Source organism: Pteronotus mesoamericanus, unplaced genomic scaffold, assembly GCF_021234165.1.
Source record: "Pteronotus mesoamericanus isolate MK-2021 breed Mesoamerican mustached bat unplaced genomic scaffold, CSHL_Meso_final scaffold_31, whole genome shotgun sequence".
Taxonomy (NCBI): Eukaryota; Metazoa; Chordata; class Mammalia; order Chiroptera; family Mormoopidae; genus Pteronotus; species Pteronotus mesoamericanus.
In genome coordinates this window covers 12,243,836-12,264,216 of record NW_026555312.1, presented here as the reverse complement: position 1 = coordinate 12,264,216, position 20,381 = coordinate 12,243,836, and the positions used below count along the sequence as shown (strand labels likewise).

At 38.0% G+C, this 20,381-nt stretch overlaps 1 protein-coding gene across 5 annotated transcripts in view; it reads left to right on the top strand.

Annotated features, from left to right (window-relative positions):
• The window catches only part of RNF144B (ring finger protein 144B), a 161,847-nt gene that overhangs the window by 92,615 nt on the left and 48,851 nt on the right, over positions 1-20,381 (top strand). For 4 of the 5 annotated variants that reach the window (XM_054591839.1, XM_054591836.1, XM_054591840.1 and 1 more), the window contains one exon: positions 7,920-8,117. The exons of the other annotated variant lie outside the window; for it this stretch is intronic. In XM_054591839.1, the coding sequence (XP_054447814.1) occupies positions 7,986-8,117 (132 nt within the window). In that variant the 5' untranslated portion in view covers positions 7,920-7,985. The remainder of the gene's footprint in view (positions 1-7,919; positions 8,118-20,381) is intronic. 5 annotated transcript variants of the gene reach the window in all.

The window sequence follows — 20,381 nt, the reverse complement described above, 5'->3', positions numbered from 1 at the left end:
GGCAGGGTAGAATAGGACATCTCATTTCTCTCTTTGCTGGGCTTGTCGCTGAAGCTATAAACCCACATATTGCCCTGTGTATGATTACATGAAAGTACTTGTTGACAATCTCCTCAACTAGCTTACTCTTTATAAGCAAGGACTGGGTTTAGTCACCTCTTCATCCCTAGCACCTAACATCTATGGAATTCAGTTCTTTGTGTGTTAACTTTGTTTCCTGCATTATTGGTTCCTTAAGAAACTGATTTGGCAAAAACATACAGAAATGAACACCCTGCACTTTGCTTAGTGTGGGATGGAGGAGATTTCCTCTCCCAAACTGGTTTTAAATTTGTTTCTAATTAAAATTCCTATATGCAACTTTTAACTTTTCATAGGAGAGGATAATATTTACATGTGTTTTTATTCATTTGGAGAAAAAGATTGATTTAGTTACTTGTACTTTAGTGACTGCAGTTTGCTGGTAAGTCATGACCCAAGAAATCAGCCCTTCCCTTCTCTTCCTATGGGCTCTTCTGAAATAACACATCTCCTTGATTTATTAATTACATCATTGTCTGACCTGCCTCTGAGTGGCATTGCTTCTCTTTCTGAGTTCTGTTGTTATGCCAGGCAAGGAAAAGAAGATTAATCAGCAGGACTATATGAATAATTGTGGGAAGCAGGAGAACTATTGATTTTTAAAAAAAGGGTGGGTGGGGCACATGCTGGTGTCAAGGAGGGAGCTGCCTTGATGAATGTAAAATTATAATGCCCCAAAATACCACTCACCTGTTATTCTCTCACTCCTACCTTCTTTGATGTGTATTTATTGTTAGGAAAGGTCAGAATGGATTTCCTCCTCTTGGGCCTTACCCTGTGGTGTTAGAATATGAAAAGAAGGCAAGACAAAGCTAAAGTAGGAAAGAACTGAGGGAGGGAGGTGGGGGCCGGGGCGGGGCAGGGGAAAGTGGTGGCAGAAAGGTGGAGACAAATGTGTTTGAACAATAAAAAAATTAAAAGAAAAGAAAAAAGAAAAAAAAGAAGGCAAGAAAAAAGAAATGTGCTTTTTGGAAAAAGGATTAGCATTTTGCCAATGTTAAAACTTGATATCCCAGATGCTCTGTACTTTATAGGGTTTAGAATTAGTTTATCACAATGTCATAGTCTTTGTTGACCATGATCTCATATCCCTTTCCATATATTTCACCTATGCATTTTGAAGGAAAAATATAAAAATTGGATCTTCTTTTCACCATAAAAAATTGTAACTGTATGCGGTGATGAATTGTTAATTAACTTTATTATGGTAACCATTTCACAAAATATGTATAGTAAGTCATTAAGTTGCACACCTTCAACTTACACAATGTTCTATATCAATTATATCTCAATATAGCTGGAAAAAATGATATTTTATTAAAATGGTTCTAATAGACTTATTCATACCTTTAATTTCAAATAGCAAAGAGACTGTCTAGAAAACAGTTCTTGCTAATATTTAAGATGCCCATCCTAATGGAGCATCTGTCCTTTTCACTCACAGACAAGTTAATAGAGATACATTAGCATATCAATCCATTTAAAAGATAATGGTCTTCAAATTACAAAGTTATAATATTATTGCTGTCCTAGAAACTGATGAGATAAAGAAGTTTAAAACTAAGGAATTAAAGACTGAAGTATTAATTTTTTCATTTCTTGATTTCCTTTAAATGAAGCTTTGAAATAGCAGGGAAGAGAACAGAATTTCTCTTTTATCACCTGAGGCACAGTGATCCACAGTGATTTTCAACATTGTTGCTACCTCATAAAGCCTGAGTAGATGAAGATTTACTTCTGTCACATCACATCTAAGAATTAAACATTTCTTGGGTTTCTCTATTCTAGAGAATAGTTTCCAATCTATTTTATTTTTTTCAAATAATAACAAAGTGTTTTACATGTGATGCCATATATCTACTCATTGGCCTTGAGCATTATTCTTTTTAAAAATACTTAAATAGATATAACATATACTTGAGTAATTGCATTTTTCTGATTACTAGGAAGTTATGCCCCATTTGTTCTTACCCTCTCAGGGCAGATATTAGAGCTGTTTTTTTTTTTTTATATTATTGGATATGCACTGGATCATCCAATCCTTGAATGACCAGAAAAGTGGGTCAAAGGTGTAAGCCAGGAGTAGAACCACAACTCTGGCCAGTATGGAGATCTGCCATAAGTCCTTGCCTCACTTAATATCAATACTACCCATGGCCCTTGCTACTCTACCAGACAGCTGGTCTACCTTCCATTCCATAGTGTATTTAGGGTAGAACTTAAGCAAATGGTAAATGAATATTCATACTCTACTGGACTCAGTTGAGTATTATTATAGTTGCTAATAGCTTCTGTTAAGAACATAAACCAGCAGCTAAATAAATCATTGTATTATGCAGAAGTGCCAACATTAATACAATGCTAATTTTCAGATTGTGTTGGGTGACAGCTGGTTGCCTGGCATGTCATTCTTTGTTGGTACTGGGAGAGCTTTCCTAACAGGGTCTTTGGATCACTGTTTCTTTCTGCTCTATTTGAATACTGGCTTCCTGAGAATCTCTCATTATGCAAGGCAACACTTCAGCTGTACCTTCCCACTGCCATCCTTCCTGAAAAGGTAGCTCCCTCTTGTAGACATGTGTTCAAATCTTTTATTCCAGCTACCTCATAAGGATGACTTAGTGTCTTGCATGGGCATGTAAACATTTTGAGGGCAATTGTGTGTCTTCTCTTCCATTTTCTCCCTTGTTCTTGAGTAACTCTCTTAAAATTCCATGATATAGTCTGGAACTAAGACCTCACTACAGATCAATTGGATTTTTACATACATTATTATTCTATTATATCAGTAATATCCAGCTGATTCATTTTGGTAGCTTTATATTTCCTTTATTCTTTTTAATTGTGCTTTATCAATTTATCTAAGTTTTAAGGCTTTTGCAGAAAGGTATAAAAATTCCTAAATAGCTAGATAAGTATCCTAATAAAACATTACCGTTTGCAAAAACATTATCTTTTTTGCAATGGAATAACTACTGTGATTTCAGGGAGTGAAACGGGCATAAAAACATTAGTTAAAAGTGCTGTGAATGTTGGCTTTCCCACCCTCTGTATTTTTGGAGCAGATTGCTTTTTCAGGCAAATTCCTTATATATCCTGTGCTTCCAACACTGCTTCTGAAGTATTCCTTTCTTTGACAGTTCCAATGAAAATACATGAGGGAATAAAGTGGCTTTCCTGTTCTTACTTATCAGATAGTACTTGCTTCTCTTATAATGAATACTTTTAGAGCAAGAGACACTCAGAGTAGATGGAACTACTGGTTCCCCTTTCCTGGTAATATAGTGCAAAATCAGATCCTTTAGAGTGGCTTTTTCTTCCTTGCACGCCCCAGCCATTCTGTCCTATTATGTGATTAGTTATAGTTAAGCAGGCGATACTTTTAGGATTTGGGTGAAACCTGCCCCTCACCAACCTACTTCAATCCTACCACCTACTTTCGAAAGTTTAAATCTGAAGGCAGCTGTCTCTTTCCTTCCTCCCTTCCTTCCTTCTTCCCTTTCTTCTTATTCCTCTCTCTCCCTCCTCCCCTTCCCTTCCCTTCTCTCCTCTCCCCCTCCCCTCCCTTCCTCCCTTCCTGGCATTTTCTGCCAAAAATTATTTTCTCATTGGGTTCCTCACACTCAGTAAGAGGTATCACATTTGTAATAATGGTAAAAGTAATCATAATTGTTACTGTTTTAAATTAAGCCATAGAATAGAATATTGAAATGACTTACTGTAGGTAAAATGTGAAGTATGAGGCAAAACAAGTTGAGCGAGAATGAGTTATGGGCTCTCTGGGAGGAAGACTTTTCCTGCCAACTGGAAGGGAGTGGTGAATTGTCAGTGCACCTATGAACATGGGCTCTCATGAAAGGGTCAAAGGCGCTGTGAGTGAGCTGCGGTCTTCCTGTGCATAGCCCCTCTGAATTGCATGCCATTTACTAGTAGTTTGGGTAGGGGGTATGTTTCTACTATTGGTAGTTTCTGGTTTAGCAGACTGGTGAATTCTAACAAGACATAAATGAAGGAAACTGGGACACCAGGGAGGCAGTCATTCCCAGACATCTCAAGTGCGGGGGAGTTCGTTAGCGAACATCAGGATTCTCCTGATTATTGCTTGAAGAGCTCAATTTCTAATGTATCAAAGATGAAAGGATTTTTTGTTGATATTCTTTTTCCATGAAATGGCCAGCATGTGTCGTTCATTTTTAAAATACTCACTATTGATTTTACCCAGAGTGAAAACCAAAGTGCTGGTCTTCAGACTGTGCTCGGTGAAGCCTTTAACTTCTGTGATGGTGCCTGGGAGGCTGCTGAGGGGAAGGTCGGTGGCACCTGGCCTGGGCCTCCCACCGTTGCTTCAGCCAGTGCTCGTCTACTTTTATCTTTTATACAGCAGTGGTTTACCCAAGGTTTTGTTTTCATAAAATTCCACGGCTTTAAAGACATTTGAAGCCGCCACTTTAGGGAATTGGTGTTATTGTACACAGAAAAATAAATCACTCTTTTTGAAGCATTATTTTGGATTGTTCATATCTCAAAGAGATGAAATATGTGATTTCTTTCCTCTTTCTCACTGAGTCATAAGTAACTGCCCTGATTGGAATGCTTGGAATTTTTTTTTAAACAAAACAGATCTCTGCTTTATAAAAAGTTTTGTCATGAAATATTTATATATAAATATATTTTTAAAATTTATATATATTTTAAGCCATTTTATTGAGATATGATTGACAGACAAAAAGCTATATGTATTTAATGTATGTAACTTGCTGAGTCTGGAGAGAAGTATACACCCGTGGAACAACATAATGACTTGTAGCTAAGAATACTGTATTGTAGCCCTGTCTGGTGCGACTCAGGGGTTTGTAGGGGGACTACAAGCCAGTGGGTTGCTGGTTTGATTACTGGTTGGGCATGTGCCTGGGTTGTGGGCTGGATCTCTGGTTGGAGGTGTGTGAGAGGCAACTGATCTCTGTTCCTCTTGCACGTCGATGTTTTTCTTCCTCTCTTTCTCTCTCCCTTCCTCTATCTCTAAAAGTAAATAAATAAAATCGTAAAAAAAAGAATACTGTATTGTATACTTAAAATTTTTCTAAGGGTCGATCGTACATTCAGTGTTCTTATAACACACAAAATAATGGTAAAGAGAGCAGAAGGAAACTTTTGGAGATGATGGAATTATTTATATTTTTATAACTTTGATTTCATACTGTAAGCATGTAACTCACAGACTAAGGAGTAAAAACTTAAGTATACCTTAAGAGCCAAGATTGTGTTTCAGATGGCCCTGATTAACACAATTTCTCGTTGTGCCTTTCAAAGAAGACTATTTCTAAGATACACCTTCTAAAAGGTATTCAGTTATATCTATGTTTTTTGAGAACATTAAAAATTTGGCCTGTTTAATGTCTTCTAAAAAAATAACGTAGGCTGAGACTGAGAAATAACTGACTTTCTTGAAGAATACCTAGATCTCTTATTAGGTCAAAGCAGCAGGACTTAGCTATTCACAGCAGCTTTCCTCAGATGAGCTTAGAAGCGTAATTGGCATTTGTGGTGTGGGATGGTCCTGGCCTGTGTCATCCCATCTTCCCCACTCAGGAAACATTTACAGGCTACATTTCTTCTTGTTGGTTGCCTTGGGATTCATCTTTTTTAGGGGTAGGGGGAAGATCATTCAGAATAAGTTGTGTGGGCAGTGTAAGGAAAACAGAAGTGGGGAGACAGCAGTTGGGGAAGATTGATGAGCCTCTGTGTGCTTTGGGGAGTCTTGAAGAAAGAAATGGGTGATAAGTTTTCTAAGCATAAGCTGGGAAGAGGGAAGAGGTAAAATAATTCATTTTTACCACTAATTTACCTCAAAGAGATGTCTTTTAACTTCAGAATCCTGAATTTGATAATACAGGTTGATTCGAATTTAATTTGCTCTTGAATGATAACTCATTCATAGTTAATCAAATAAGACACTACGTCTTGAATCTTACTGGCTCTGTCCCAAGAGGTATCATATTGGAAGCCAGTAATTGGTTAGCATCCAATTTTTAATCAAATTTTCTGCTACCACTCACAGAGTAGGTGAAAAACCTTGACTGCTTCACATTACTAGCATTAGTAACTGTTGACTATTTCTGGTATGACATTAAGAAAGTCAGTGCAGTTACATATCAAAGATTTTTTTCTTTCCAACTGACTTAATTTGGTTTTCCCTTCAGTGTTTTAATACTTTTTTTTAACCTATATATTGAGACTTAAGCAACAGTGGGGGCATGTAGCAAATACTGAACATGCAATTTCTTTTGCCCCAAAATTGGCAAGAAAAAGTCTGGTTCTCGGAGGGAGAAAGGGTATTTACAATTATTTCACAGCAAAACTTATTAGAATCTGCCGCACTTTAGTAAGAACTTTAGGATTTTACTTTTAATTAATCAGAACATGAATTTTCTTGATATGATATGTGAGTAAACAGTGAATATTTCAGGAAGATTATTTTTACAGTTATTTTATCTCTTTTAAAGATATTCTGAATAAAAAACAGTCTAGTGGAAGGACTTTAATAATAATTTTTATTTTTCAGTGTAGAAATATCCTTTCTTATGGTTATGCTATGTGTGGAGACACATTTTAGTTTTGCACAATTTCAACAAACTTATGAGAGCTACGGTCACAGACTTCACGTTTCTCTCTTCCTCTCCCACCTCCTTCCTACTTTTCTCTCTCCCTGCTCCATCTCACCTAATATTCACTTGTGAGGCAGCTCTGCTGTAATGGACCAGGGGCTGGGCTTGGCCCCAGAAGATGGAGTGTGAGGTTTGCTCTGCCATGTAGAAACTCTGAGAGCTTCGGTAGGTTACGTAACTTCTTAGGACCTTAACTCCTCTATAAAATGAAGGAAATAGTTCTTATGGTTGCAAAAGAATAAATAAAATATTGTACAGGAAGGAACACAATACTAACACCCTATTGAAATTTTTTTGTTGAAGTAAAATATACATAACAGTTATTTCAACCATTTGAAGTGTATCATTTAGTGGCATTAAGTATATTTACAATGGTTTACAACTGTCATGCTATCCGTTTCCAGAACTTTTTCAACATCCTAAACAGAAACTGTGTATTCACTATATAATTACTCTCCACTTCCCTCTCCTCTAGCTCTTGGTAGCCACCTTTCTACTTTCTGTCTCTGTGGATTTGACTGCTCTAGATACTTCATATAAATGGAATCATATACCACTGGCCCTTTTGCCTCTGGCTTATATCACTTAGCATAATGTCTTCAAGGTTCATCCCTGTTGTAGCATATGTCAGAATTTCAGTCCTTTTTAAGGCTGAATAATATTCCATTTTATGTTTATATCATATTTGGTTTACCCATTCATCCGTTGATGGACATTTGGATTGTTTCCACCTTCTAGCTAATGTGAAAAAGGCTGCTATGAACATTGGTGTGCAAGTACCTGTTAGAGTCCCTTTTTCTAGTTTTTTTTTGGGGGGGGATATATATCTAGAAGTAGAATTGCTGAGTCATATGGTAGTTCTTTGTTTAACATTTTGGGTGACATCCTATTTTTAAGTATTTTCTGAATCCATTGAATTGATTGTTGTGCTCCTAAATGGAGTGTTTGTTCATAGTAGTTATTTTATTCCCATAGTTTTTATATGACTTGAGTCAGGACAGTGAGGCCCCCTTAAATGTTAGGAACATCTTGCCCATGGTTTTCAGAAATGTATTCCCTGTATGCTTAGAGATCATTGAGGGTGAGGATTTTCTCTGTCGGTACTCAACTGTGTTGGTTAAACACTAGTTGTGTCAATGACTATAATATTTTCTGCTTTGTACCTTTCTGCAGGGGTTAAGGAGACTAAAGAGGCTGAGCAGGCCGATGGGCTCAGTTGGTAGGCTGCATTAACTCACCATGACTGCCGAAAATCCCACGCCTGGAGACCTGGCTCTGGCTCCTCTTGTCACTTGCAAACTCTGCCTGTGTGAACAGTCTTTGGACAAGATGACCACACTCCAGGAATGCCAGTGCATCTTTTGCACAGCTGTAAGTTTTCCTTGATGCTTTCATCATGAGAAAATACAAAGGGAAGAGCTACGAAGGTATAGGATGCATTTCTGTGGCTTACTGACAATCCGAGTTTGCTACAATATGATCCTGCTTGGAAGAGTAATTCCACATTTGGGTCTGTTTCCAAATAGTATCTTAAATGGTAAATTCTGTATATACTGGTTTTTAGGAAGAGTGTAATTCGTGTGTGAAATTTAATTATTTGCTGGATAAGCAGAGTTTTTTCTGTTCTTAAAGTTCTAGCTAAGAAACTAAATAGAGACATTTTAAAACATGCCTTAGTTAACTCTTACCAGTAAGAAGCTCATGGGGTATTTTGAATGATGGAGAAATCAGGTAGTAATTTACCAAGTTTTCTTTCATGTACTTGCTTATCTCCTACAAGACACATGGTTTACAACTGTTTTACTTTGTTGTATCTCCTTTTCTTTTTTTCAACTTTCACAGTGTGCCAAAGGGTGCTTATTCATCATAATAACGTTAGCCTTATATATAAAACTCTGTATAACTCTCCAGGCGTGGGGTTGACCCTTTCAGTTTGACATTTGGTATCAATGCTGGTGACCTTCGTTGCATGTTTCCCTGAAGGTTGGTTGGTGAAGGTATAAAGCTAGGAAACAGACTGGTAAGTTCAAAGTCACTACAGAAGTGTGAGCCCAAGTGATCTGATGCAATTTTTCATTTGTTCAAACATTTTTTGAGCTTCTGTTATGTGCCAGCACACTGCTGAATGTTGGGAATATAAAAATGAATAAGAAATGAATAAGGGAAGATGGACACATCGAAGGAGCTCCACAGGAGTCTGGTGAAATCAGGGACGGCTAAGCCTGGCGTATGCCAGGAGCATCCACCCACTTGGGGCTGGGAAGGTGGGAGGGGCTCTGGCTGGCAGTGATCTCCAAGCTGAGGCTTTAGTAAGAGATTGCAAACTGATGCTTATGGACCACATTTGGCCTCAATTTGCTTTTTTTTTTCCTTTTTCTTGAATTGAGAAATTTAAAATGACAAGTTTTCATGAAAAAATGAAAAAAGTAGTAAGATATAGCTACTCTGGGCCTATGAACATAGGCCCAGAAATGGATGGTTCTTCCTTCGTTTATGTCCCTATCTCTCTCCTGTATATGATTATATTTGTGACAATAGCACTTTAAAGTCAAGGATGGGTTGGTGAAGGGTCAGACAGTACTGGCATCTCAGAATGGTAGAGGGGAGGGTCTGATAGCTAGATTTGATATTTACCATTTATATTTGCTTTGGTAGGCCTTGTATGGGCAGACTGTTAATATTTATTATACAGTCAGTACAGTAATCACTGGACAAATGAGGGTTTAATGCCCTGACTTTGTGAAGGAAGTTGAATAATTTAGTTACAGTGATCAGTGGTTAAATCAAGGGGAATAACGAGAGGAATCATTTAGAAAGTAGAATCATTTATAAAGAGACATGTTTATTACCAACGTTTACTAAGCATTCTTTTTTTAATAGACAAATTGAGGTGAAATAAAATTTATTCCATATTTCTTTGTTGATTTAACTAATATAGCTAATTCATACCCATTTTCATTAAGTATATGTTTTGATGGAAAATTAGGGTAGGGGGAAGCCTCAGCGTGACTTTTAGGTAAAAAGGAAAGGGACTGAGATCCTTTTTGTATGTTTTGAACTCTAGGATCCAAAGATGGCAAAAAATAGCATTGTTTGTTCATTCATTCATTCAACAGAAATCTAGTGAGCAGCAGCTGTATGCCAGGAACTGTTCTAGGCCCCAGGATTTATGAGCTAAAGAAACAAACCCAGTAGAGATCCTTGGTGTTATCAAAGCAAGTTATACAATAAACAATAAACATAATGAGTAGGTAAGTTACAGTATTGGGTGATAAGGGCTTAGAAAAAAAGTCTAATAGGAGGTGAGAAGTGTGGGGCAAGGGTGTGTTACAGTTCAAGCAGGGCGAAGGCCTCGATAAGTGAGGTTCCTGCTGGTTCTTGCTCATCTTGTCAGTGTGCGTTGCTTTGTAGGAAGTGGGGCAATGGCCTTGTAATCTGAGGGCAACTTTAGTTTCCTTTGCTCTTGCTTTGTTTCTGAATGCTATGCTTCAGGAATGATTATTTCTCTGACTTTTTCACACGTTTCAGACCCTTGCTGGTCTTTGAAACAAATGAGTCAGAAGCAACATTTGGTTAAAAGTAGGATGGAAATTTTTGTCCAAGCATTACTGATTTTTAAAAGCAGCGTGTGGAATTCAGTTTTCATTATGAGATGTATGTAGTAGTGCAGAATTCAAGTTGGTGTGTTGGTGTTGGGTAAAGAACACAAAAGGAAAGGTTGTGTTTCATATTCACAAGGAGCTGACACTGACATATTGTTTCAGTAGATTTAGTTCCCAATTAAAAACAGCACAACCACTTCTCATATCTCCTTCAGGAATTTAGAGGTAGGAGTTAGTACAATTAGATCATTCTGTTTTCTAGGTTCGTATTTCCTTATTGTTGGGGAGTGCTCAAAAGCAGAAAGTCAAATGGCTTGATATTTTTGGCAACCTTCCAACTTTGGAACTTTTTGTACCTATAAACATTAACCTTGCCTGGCTTCCTTATACCCCATTTTCTATGATCAGCCAAAATGGTAAACTGCATGGGTGTGATTATATTTGTGTCTGTAAATTTGCAGTTGATACTAAACTCACCTGAAATGCTATTCTTTTTATTGTCGGAGCTTTTATTTCTTCTTTAAAAAATGATTTACATATGTCTCTAATCTTTCCAGGTATTAATTTGCACTCAAATTAAAGAGATCAAATGTGTTTCAAGGCTGAAAAGAAACTTGTCACTTTTTAAATTGTGCCATATGCTATTAATTTTCAACTTTAAATGTGATTGGGTGACATCTCTCAATTATTGGCTGGGAAAGACCAAATATTTAAAATGGTTTTGCTAAGATAGCCCCTCTCTCCCCTTCATTAGGGAAATATCCAAATGTAATGGTCTGTCTGCCAGGGATGGTGCTATATTTACATATTTTCATAGGTTTAATCAAGTTTTTTATACATTCTATTCTAGTCCTGTTTTCCCTAAGATGTATCCCTGAACATTTGTTGTGCGGCTAAAGTCTTTTTGTTTCCAAGATCAGTGTGCTCTTGGAAACAAAACAGAATAGACAGATGCGGAACGTCTGACTTGACCACTGGATGTTAGCCAGCTCATTCCCTATCTTTAGGGAGGCCTGGCCTTTAAATAGACATCCCTTAACCTGTGTGGTCCATGGACCTGGAGCTCTATGAAACAGAGATACTCCCTGAATAAAGTGTTCCTTATGCAAATTAACTTGGAACATGGTCTGTTCTCTCTTCCTCTCTTGGAGGGACCTAATGCATATTTGCATTTTAGAGGCTCTGTGAAGTATTGTAGTTAAGAGGAAAGCAAGGGGACCCTGTTTAATTTCTTCCAAACCATTTCCATTTGATCATATGCCTTTTTTTTTTAAGTGGAACACCTGTTAAGTTCTCTACAACTAGAGCTCTGAAGAATGCTGCTTTAAATTATTCCATGTAGGTAATTCTTGATTTAAATGACATCTAGAGAAAAGAATGTGATGAACATTGCTTTAAATAATCCATTCATATATTGAGTTTATTTTTAAAGGAAACTTAACCACGTTCTAATTGTGAAGATAGTTTTTGTTAAATTGTTTGCTCAGTTTTTGTATAGAGAAGAAAGTGTAGTATAAAGCAAGGCAAGCTGAATTCACATGGCAGAAATGGGCATAGCCCCTACTAGCATGACTGAAGTTACAAGTCATTAGGTGTATTATGGAGCCAGAGAAGTTAATATTTGGGAGTTATGGAGAGAGGTGTTGCAAAATTACTTGTTTTTGTAATTGAAGGTTTTTGTAATTTCTCAGGAATGTTGGTCTACTAACTAATGATATGCAAACATCAATCTCTCTCTCTCACCCCCCTATTTAAATAACCCAAATATGAAAATTCAAATTTTCCTCTTCTGGCTTCTGCAACACACTTTTTTTTTTTTCCAGATAATACTACACAATTATAATTCAAGTGAAAGAAGGAAAATTCACAAAAGCCAGTTATCAAAGGAGGGCAAATTTGTGGGTTTGCTCCCTTGCGAGCAATATTTGCCTCTTTGATTTACTTTGGAAGCTATTTCTGTCAGCCGTGAATTAAAGAATAAAGAAAACACAGTTGTTACTTGTTTTTATAACCTAGATAATTTCACCTGAAAAGAGTTGGTATGTTGGGCATGGCCTATTTACCTTTCAGATTAAAGACAGGATGTGCTGAGCAAAAAGAAAATAAAGTCCAGCCATATTCTTGCCTTTTTTCCATTACGTTTTGTTGGCTCAAAGTAGTTAGAACTCCTTTTACTATTCATTTCTCTAGCCAAATGGATTTTCCAATGTTTAAAAAAGTGAGAGGAAATATAAAACATTTCAGACCAAGCCCTTCTTTTCCTTGGGGCCTGTTGGGTGACCTTTAAGAAAAGCCCACATATGGCCTCAGAGACATTTCAGTTTGGGAAGATTAGTACTGCGTGCGTGTGTGTGTGCATGTGTATATTTGTGTCAGCGTGCACACTTGTGCACCCATGGATGGTAACATTCAAATGAAGTAAAGAATATGCAGTGGTTCATTTCTGGATTCTGATGTCTGTATTAGAAGAAAGAAATGACAGTTTTCTACTGCGACCTCCATCTTCTCTCCCAGTCTAGCATGATGATGATTAAGAGTGCAGGTACAGAGAGCTAGGAAGACCCAGGTTCAAGTTCAGGCTTGGTTATTTAATGGTGTGTGACTTCAGGTAAAATCTTTGGCTTTTCCAAACCTTTGTTTTGTCACCTGTGATATGAGGGGAGGTAAGGGATGATGACTCCTATTTCAGAGTGTTGTATGAGGCATCAAATAAGAATTCCAGTAAAGCAGCTTGCTCAGAGCCAAGCCCCTAGTAAATGGCTTTGTTATTCTTTTCTTTCCTAAGTTGTCTCATGATATTGAACTGTTCTATTTTTCAAAAGTGTTTTAGAGGAAGAAAATCCTATGAAAATCTTGTCTGGCTTCCTCATTAGCCTTTTATAAAAAGGAAGTTATATAGGTGATTTCAACCTTACTATTATTCTGAAATACTCACAGGCTAGCAATTAGAATAGAGAGAAATTTGTCTGTTGGATTTGTCTAAAGAGAGACAAATGGTTGGGTATTTCAACTGAAGATTTTGAAGTGGATTTACAGGAAAAAAAACCCAAACAAAACCAAGTACAATTTTGAAAGTGAATCGATGAGAACATTTTTGATTGGATGTAAAAGATTTGTATGGAAGAATGTCTAAAGCTGCCGTTTATTTAAGAGCTGTTTGGCCCCAATAAGAATATAATAATATAATTGTTTGCTGGCTTGATATGTTTGGTATAGTATCTTAGTTTTTTTTTTTAATTGATAAAATTATCTGCAAGGAATAATGAGGCTTTTTACTCCAGCAATGTCACAGAACAATTTTTTGTCTTCTCTTCTGGTCATGTGACCTGCCAACCTGTTCCCGAAGCTTTATAATTCTCTTTATTCCCATGTCTTCTAGTCCTGTTTTAAATGAACAGAAGTAAATCCAGCCTCTCTTATTCTGTTGGCTTCTGGTACTAAAATATACTGGCTTGCAAGGTTAGCTTTGTGCTCTCCTTGGGTGATCAACGTTGAGTCAGTGAATTTATCTTTCTCTTTGTTTATTTGTAAATGACTTCATTATATTTGTGGATCATACTTGTTAAGAGTTTTAATACAATGCTATGATGGCTTTATACTTACTAGTCAAGTCACTGGTTTAAAATACAAATTTTGACACTATATTTTTCCATTGGTGACTGAGCTACTGCAGGTCAGATAGCATCTGAGAAATAGGAGCAAATTATAACAGCATGAGAAATGGATTAGAGATGACTCAAGGAGAAGCTGGCTTCTCAGACCTATGATCTCATCCATGCCTAATGCTCACCACTTATTCAAGGAAAGTGGTAAAATGTGGTAAGAGAGGAAAAGAGCAGCAAAAGAAAACCATACTCTTAAGGCCAAATGACTTTGTCATAGCATCATCATCTTAGAATTGGAAGGGACCTTAGCTCTTCTAGTCCCCCCACCCTTCTAATGAAAGAAGGCCTTTTCCTGGATGCCAGTAAGGTTTGGCATTTCAGAGAATGGGTCTCCAATTTGGTTGCCTGGGCTGCATTTGTTCAACAAATATTTATCATGCCCTGTGTAGTTCTGATGGTTAAGATATAGTGGTCAACAACTGGATCAAGTCCTGGTGTTCAAATAGCTCAAATTGTAGTGCAAGGCACAGGTACTAACAAGTAAATACAGAAGTCAGATGATAAGGGCTCTGAGGAAAAACAGAACCAGGAGAGGGGAGATGGGGAGTGCTGTAGGAGAGAGGATTTCTACTTTATTTTAGATGGTTAAGGAAGTCTCACTGATAAGATGTTTTTTTAAGCAGACACCTGAAAGACATCCCTGGGGACTAGCTGCATAGATATCTGGAGAAGAGAGTTTTAGGCAGAGGGGAGCAGTGTGGTTGTCCTAAGCGGGGCGGGGGTGTGTGCTTAGTGTGTTCAGAGCAAGGAGGCTGGTGTGAATGAGTGTGTGTGTGTGTGTGTGTGTGTGTGTGTGTGTGTGTGTTGGGGGCGGGGTGTGTGACTGGGGGAGCAGTAGGAGATAAAGTCAGAAGTAGTGGCTTTGGTGTGTAGGACCTTGCAGGCTATGGTAAGGATTTGGCTTTAGTTTGATGTGAGAACAGAAGCCTTTGGAGAGTTTTGAACCACAGACATGATCTAACGCTGTTTTAAGTGGGTCACTGTATTAGTAAGGGTTCTCCAGAAAAAGAGATCCAATAGGATATGTATTTCCAGTATGAGATACAGAAATACCTATGTAAAGGAATTGGCTTACACAGCTATGGAGGTGAAGTCTCACGATCTGCTGTCTGCAAGTGGGAGACTCAGGAGAACCAATGGTGTAATTCCAGTCCGAGTCCTAAGGCCTGAGGATGAGGAGAAGCGCTGATGTAAGTTCCCATCTGAAGGTAGGAGGAAACCGGTATCCCAGCTCATACAGTCAGGCAGAGAGTAATTTCTCCCTTCCTTGCCTTTTTGTTCCATTCATATCCTCAACTGATTGGATGAGGCCCACCCACATGGAGTGGATTAAGTCTGCTTTTCTCAGTCCATTGATTCACACACTGATCTCATCTGGAAACACCCTTACAGACACAACTAGAAATAATGTGAAACCAAATATCTGGGCACAGGTCAGGGAAGATTTCCTGAGGGACTAAAACCAAATGATAACTAAGAGATGCTCAAGTTGACATCTAAAATTAACTGTCACAATCACCCTGGCTGTTGCATAGACAATGGACCAAGATAAAAAGGGTGAAAACAAGGAGACTAGTTAGAAGGTAAATATAATAGTTCAGGCCAGAGATGATAGTGGGTTGAACCAGCAGGTGGTAGCTGTTCATGTGTTTGGATAGATTAAGTCTTCATTTTCTTTTCTGTAATATAAGGATAATAAGAAACCAATGCATATATAGAGAAGATTGCAGTAGATAATCTAGATAAAGCACTTAGTGCCTGCAATACAACTAGCACGTGTCACCCCAGCGGTTGTAGTGCAGTCATCTAGATTTTGCTTAAAAACTTTGAACACTGGGACACACCATAACACCGGCTCTTCAATTACTGGAAACCCAAATTCTAAACTATCTTTTCTTCTACATTCTTTTGAAACATTTCTGTGTCAGCCCTACCTGTGAGTAGTAGTCCTGCTCTCCAGAACAAAATTGGTTGAAATCTAATTTTTTCTACACATTAGCTTTGTATTGTTTGAATTAAGATCATCTTTCTGTTAGAGGGCAAGGAGGAGATAACTATTAAAAATTCTCCAACAACGCTCCATCCAGTGTGGGACTATTAATAAACAGAACTTTATTCTTCCACTCTTTGCCCCTTCTTTCAGAACAAACTTTATTTGCACAACATTCTTGACTTTGATCATAGGTTGAACAAGCACTTCAGGCTTTTTCATATTCTCTTAGAAAAGCATTTGATATCAGGGTAGGGGGCATGGTACTATAATAAGGAACAAGATTTAATTTAAATATTTTTCTCAAAGAAGGTTATATAAGGATGGCATGTTGGTAATCTGTGTTTGTGTATTGTGAAAACTTTTTTTGAAGCACACCTTGCTTTTATTTATTTATTTTTATTGTTGTTCAACTACAGTTGTCCCCATTCCTCCCCACCACTCTTCCCCGCTTCCTACCTCCCTCACTCAGACCTACCCCCCATTGGCTTTGTCCATTGGTCCTTTATACATGTTCCTTGACAACCCTTCTTCTTTTCCCTGTTATCCTCCTCCCTTCTCCCCTCTGGTTACTGTCAGTTTGTTATTTCAGTGTCTCTGGTTATATTTTGCTTGCTTGTTTATTTTTGTTGATTAGGTTCCACATATAGGTGAGATCATATGGTATTTGTCTGTCACCGCCTGGCTTATTTCACTTAGCGTAATGCTCTCCAGTTCCATCCATACTGCCGCGAAGGGTAGGAGCTCCTTCTTTCTTTCTGCTGCATAGTATTCCATCGTGTTAAACAAAAATTCCATTGTGTAAATTTGTACCACGCAGCATACCTTGCTTTTAATTCAGCTCTTCAAACCATTTATCAGAATGTGATGGGCTGGCCAAACATGCAAACCATATCCAGAAAGAGCAAAAGTTGGCATACAATGAGAGAACTTTCCTTTACATTGACTGAATCACCAAGGTTTAGCTATTTATTCTTTTGAAGTTGCACTTCCATTTCAGTTTCCTCTAAGCCTATTTCTGTCTTGGTCCTGATTCTGTTCTTCCATTTGGTACTACAGTGTACCAGCCACTGTGCTGACTGTGTGTATAATGCATAGCCAGCCTGGCTCTGGTGTAGAAAGCAGACCCTCTGATGGAGGAAGTGCTGGATGCTAGGGGAGCATATGGGAATCCACCTAGACTAGACTTGCAGAGGTCAGGGAAGATTTCCTGAGGGACTAAAACCAAATGATGAATAGGAGATTGCTTGATGATGGCGCTGGTGGGGCTGTGGATAGTAAGGGTGCAACGGGGAGGAAGGGCAGCTGCATGTGAAGGCACAGAACCAAGGAAGGGCGGCTACTGAGGAACTGCGTTGAGGGACATCCCTGGAGATGTTGCTGGAAGTATGGGTGTGTGTGGGCATGAGGCTGGAGCAGCAAGCAGAGACTAGATGGAGGGTCTTGTATGCCATGTTAAATGGCATTATGGAGCCACTGGAAGGCTTTATTTGGGAGTGGGTGGGAGGATGGCTTTGGCAGAGGGTGGAGAATGGTGTGAAAGTGGGCAAAGCTGGAGCAGGATGGCGGAATGGGGGTGGTGAGAACGCAGAGAACACCACCCTCATCAGCATATGCCGTATTTATTATGGTAGACTGCAATTTTGAGGTCTGGAATATTTAGAGTATTTTCATGTTGCCAACTTCTCCTTCTTTCCATTTAGATACTAATGTCAGTCAGATTTCTTAAAATATTTCTGTCAAAATGCCACTACTATTATTAAGGATGCATGCATTCCTGTTTGAATCATATTTCTTAGTGCTGACATGCAAGTTCCTCTGTGAACTGTCACACGATGTCTATCCAGATCATCTCCTGCTACCTTACATATGAGATATCTCATATCTCAGATTCTTTCCTTTTTTCGAGAAAGCTCCCCTTTTCTTTCCTTTTTACTCCACCTGCTCAGTTCTGAATGATGCCTCATTTCCTGGTCAAGGCAAACCACCATCCATTCAACAAATACTTATTTGGACAGGCAGAATACTAATGGGGGGAGGATTTTTGGTGAACAACTCAAACGTTGTTCTTTCCCTGGTGGCATTGGCTACCTTCGTGTAAAATAATCATCTCTGAAAGCTTTTAGCATTTAAAATCTAATTAAATGTATTTTATACAAATATCTGTATCACCTTATATTCCAGCTGTTGACATAAATTCATTTTATTTTTTTCCCCACAAGGAGGGCAAAACCCAGGAAAGCAGTTAGGCATCACTAGTCATCATTGTTGTCATAACAATAGTAGCAAGCATTTATTCAGCCTGTTCAGTGGGAGGTATTTTTCTAAGTGCATTTACTCATTTCATTCATTTAATGACCCGAATCAGTCTTTAAAGAATATCCCTATTTTAAAGATCAATTTAATAGACAGAGAGTAGTTACTCATTTACTTAATGTAACAATTTTTGGGATTTGTATGTTCACGTTTTGAGGCCCACTCAGCCATCCCAAGAAAGCCATTCACCTAATTGCCAATTCCCAGGAGTACTTGGACAGCCAGCGATGACCATACCAGAACCGGATAACTACTGTAGTTAACGTCAGCTATTTCTACAAAGTTTGTGCTAATTGAAGGGTAGGATGCTTAGGGTTTTAGTTCCTCTGTTTATCTCTTTGCAGAAAAAAGGAAGCCAATAGGCAAATGAAGGTCCGCAGTAGAAGAGTCAGAAAGAAATGCTATGTGGCTCAATCCTCCCTTCTCTTTAACTGCCAGTCCAGAATGGCTTCAGTCCTAGACTGACACTTCAGCTCAATGCAAAGTTTTTGGTGACCAGTTTCATGTACACTAATGAGAGTAGATGATTTAATTAGCAAAATAGGGAAACCTCACTTACTTGTTCCCCCCACTCCTATCCTTTTTTTCCTTGCTCTCTTTTTAAAGACTAATTTTTAATTGTAAGTATAACACATGCTGCTTTTAAAACAACATAAAATAAAACAAAAATCTCCAAAGTATTGGTGATATAAACAGTTCACCTGAACCCCCATCCAGACTCTCTGTGTATAAACCAACCTATAAACATATGGATGGACATGTATTTACATACAACATGTAATATTTATGTATAGGTACTATTTTTTAACTCTAGCTTTACAAGCTTAACTTAGTGTACTGTGGACATGTTTCTGTGTAACCACATACAGACCTACCTCCCCTGCCTTCCTTTTTGAAGGGTTGTGTAGTGTTCTATGGTATGGCTGTATCAACGTTTATTTCACTAGGTCCTTCCTAATAAGTGGCCTTTAAGGTTGTTTCTATTTTTGCTATTAGAGATGAAAATGCTTGTACTTATGTAAATGTGAAAATACATCTCTGTAGGAGACCTTTCTAGAAGTGGAACTGCTTCATCAAAGGGTGTTTGCATTTTAAGTCTATGTGTTGCCTTCTCACATTGTTGTGACAGTTTTGCATTCTCACCGAGTGTGGGAAAGCCCCCTTCTTTGACTCTCTGGGTATTGCAGATTTTTCATCGTCTCTAATCTGATGTATGACTAGAACAAATCTCATTGTTTAATATGTGCTTCCTCTTTTAGGAGGAAGCAAATTGCAGCAAAACAAACTCATCTCATGACTCTTTAACTCAATATATGCTATGTCCAGCGCCAATACAGTTTCAGCTGATTTTTACATGTTGGTGTTCACAGTACTGTAAGTTAGAAAAGTGAGCCCCATCTAGAAAAGTATATTACAGATAGGAGAGCGAATGAATGAAAAAATAATGCTCTTTAGGGTGATCTTAAGGCTGTGTGAGATGTGTTGTCACAAAGTTTATGTTCAATGACAAGTAAGGAAAGGAACTTTTAAAATTAAGGTAAGTCGAAGCCAAAAAGGTTGTGAGCTAACTAGAAAATTCTAAAACTCTATTTTTTGAATAAAGTTAATCAAGGATTAGTTATGCTTTGGATTCTAGATGTGCACAGCACCTTTTGGAATCAGGCTAGACACAGTCAATGCCTCATTTCCATGGAAATAAATAGCTCTGTGTTAACTAAAAGCATCAATGGATTTGAATCATTTCCCATCCCCAATAAGGAGGTCTTTTTGATTGTACTCTTCTGAAAAGTGTGTGTGAGTTATTAGCCACATGAATGTAGGGTTTTTATTGAATTTCTTTGACCCTTAGTTTGTTCATTTATTTAAAAAAACCAAGGAAGGACATGTAAGAGCATTTGAGAACCTACTATGTAATATGAATTATGCAAGAGTGCTACTTTTTTTCCTTTGACTCTTACCCTGCAGTTTACAGATAAAGCAACTAACGCAAAATTAATTTACTTGCCCAAGCCCCTCTTAATTCCTGTATCAACAGGGTTGTTCAGATGAAATACGAGCAACC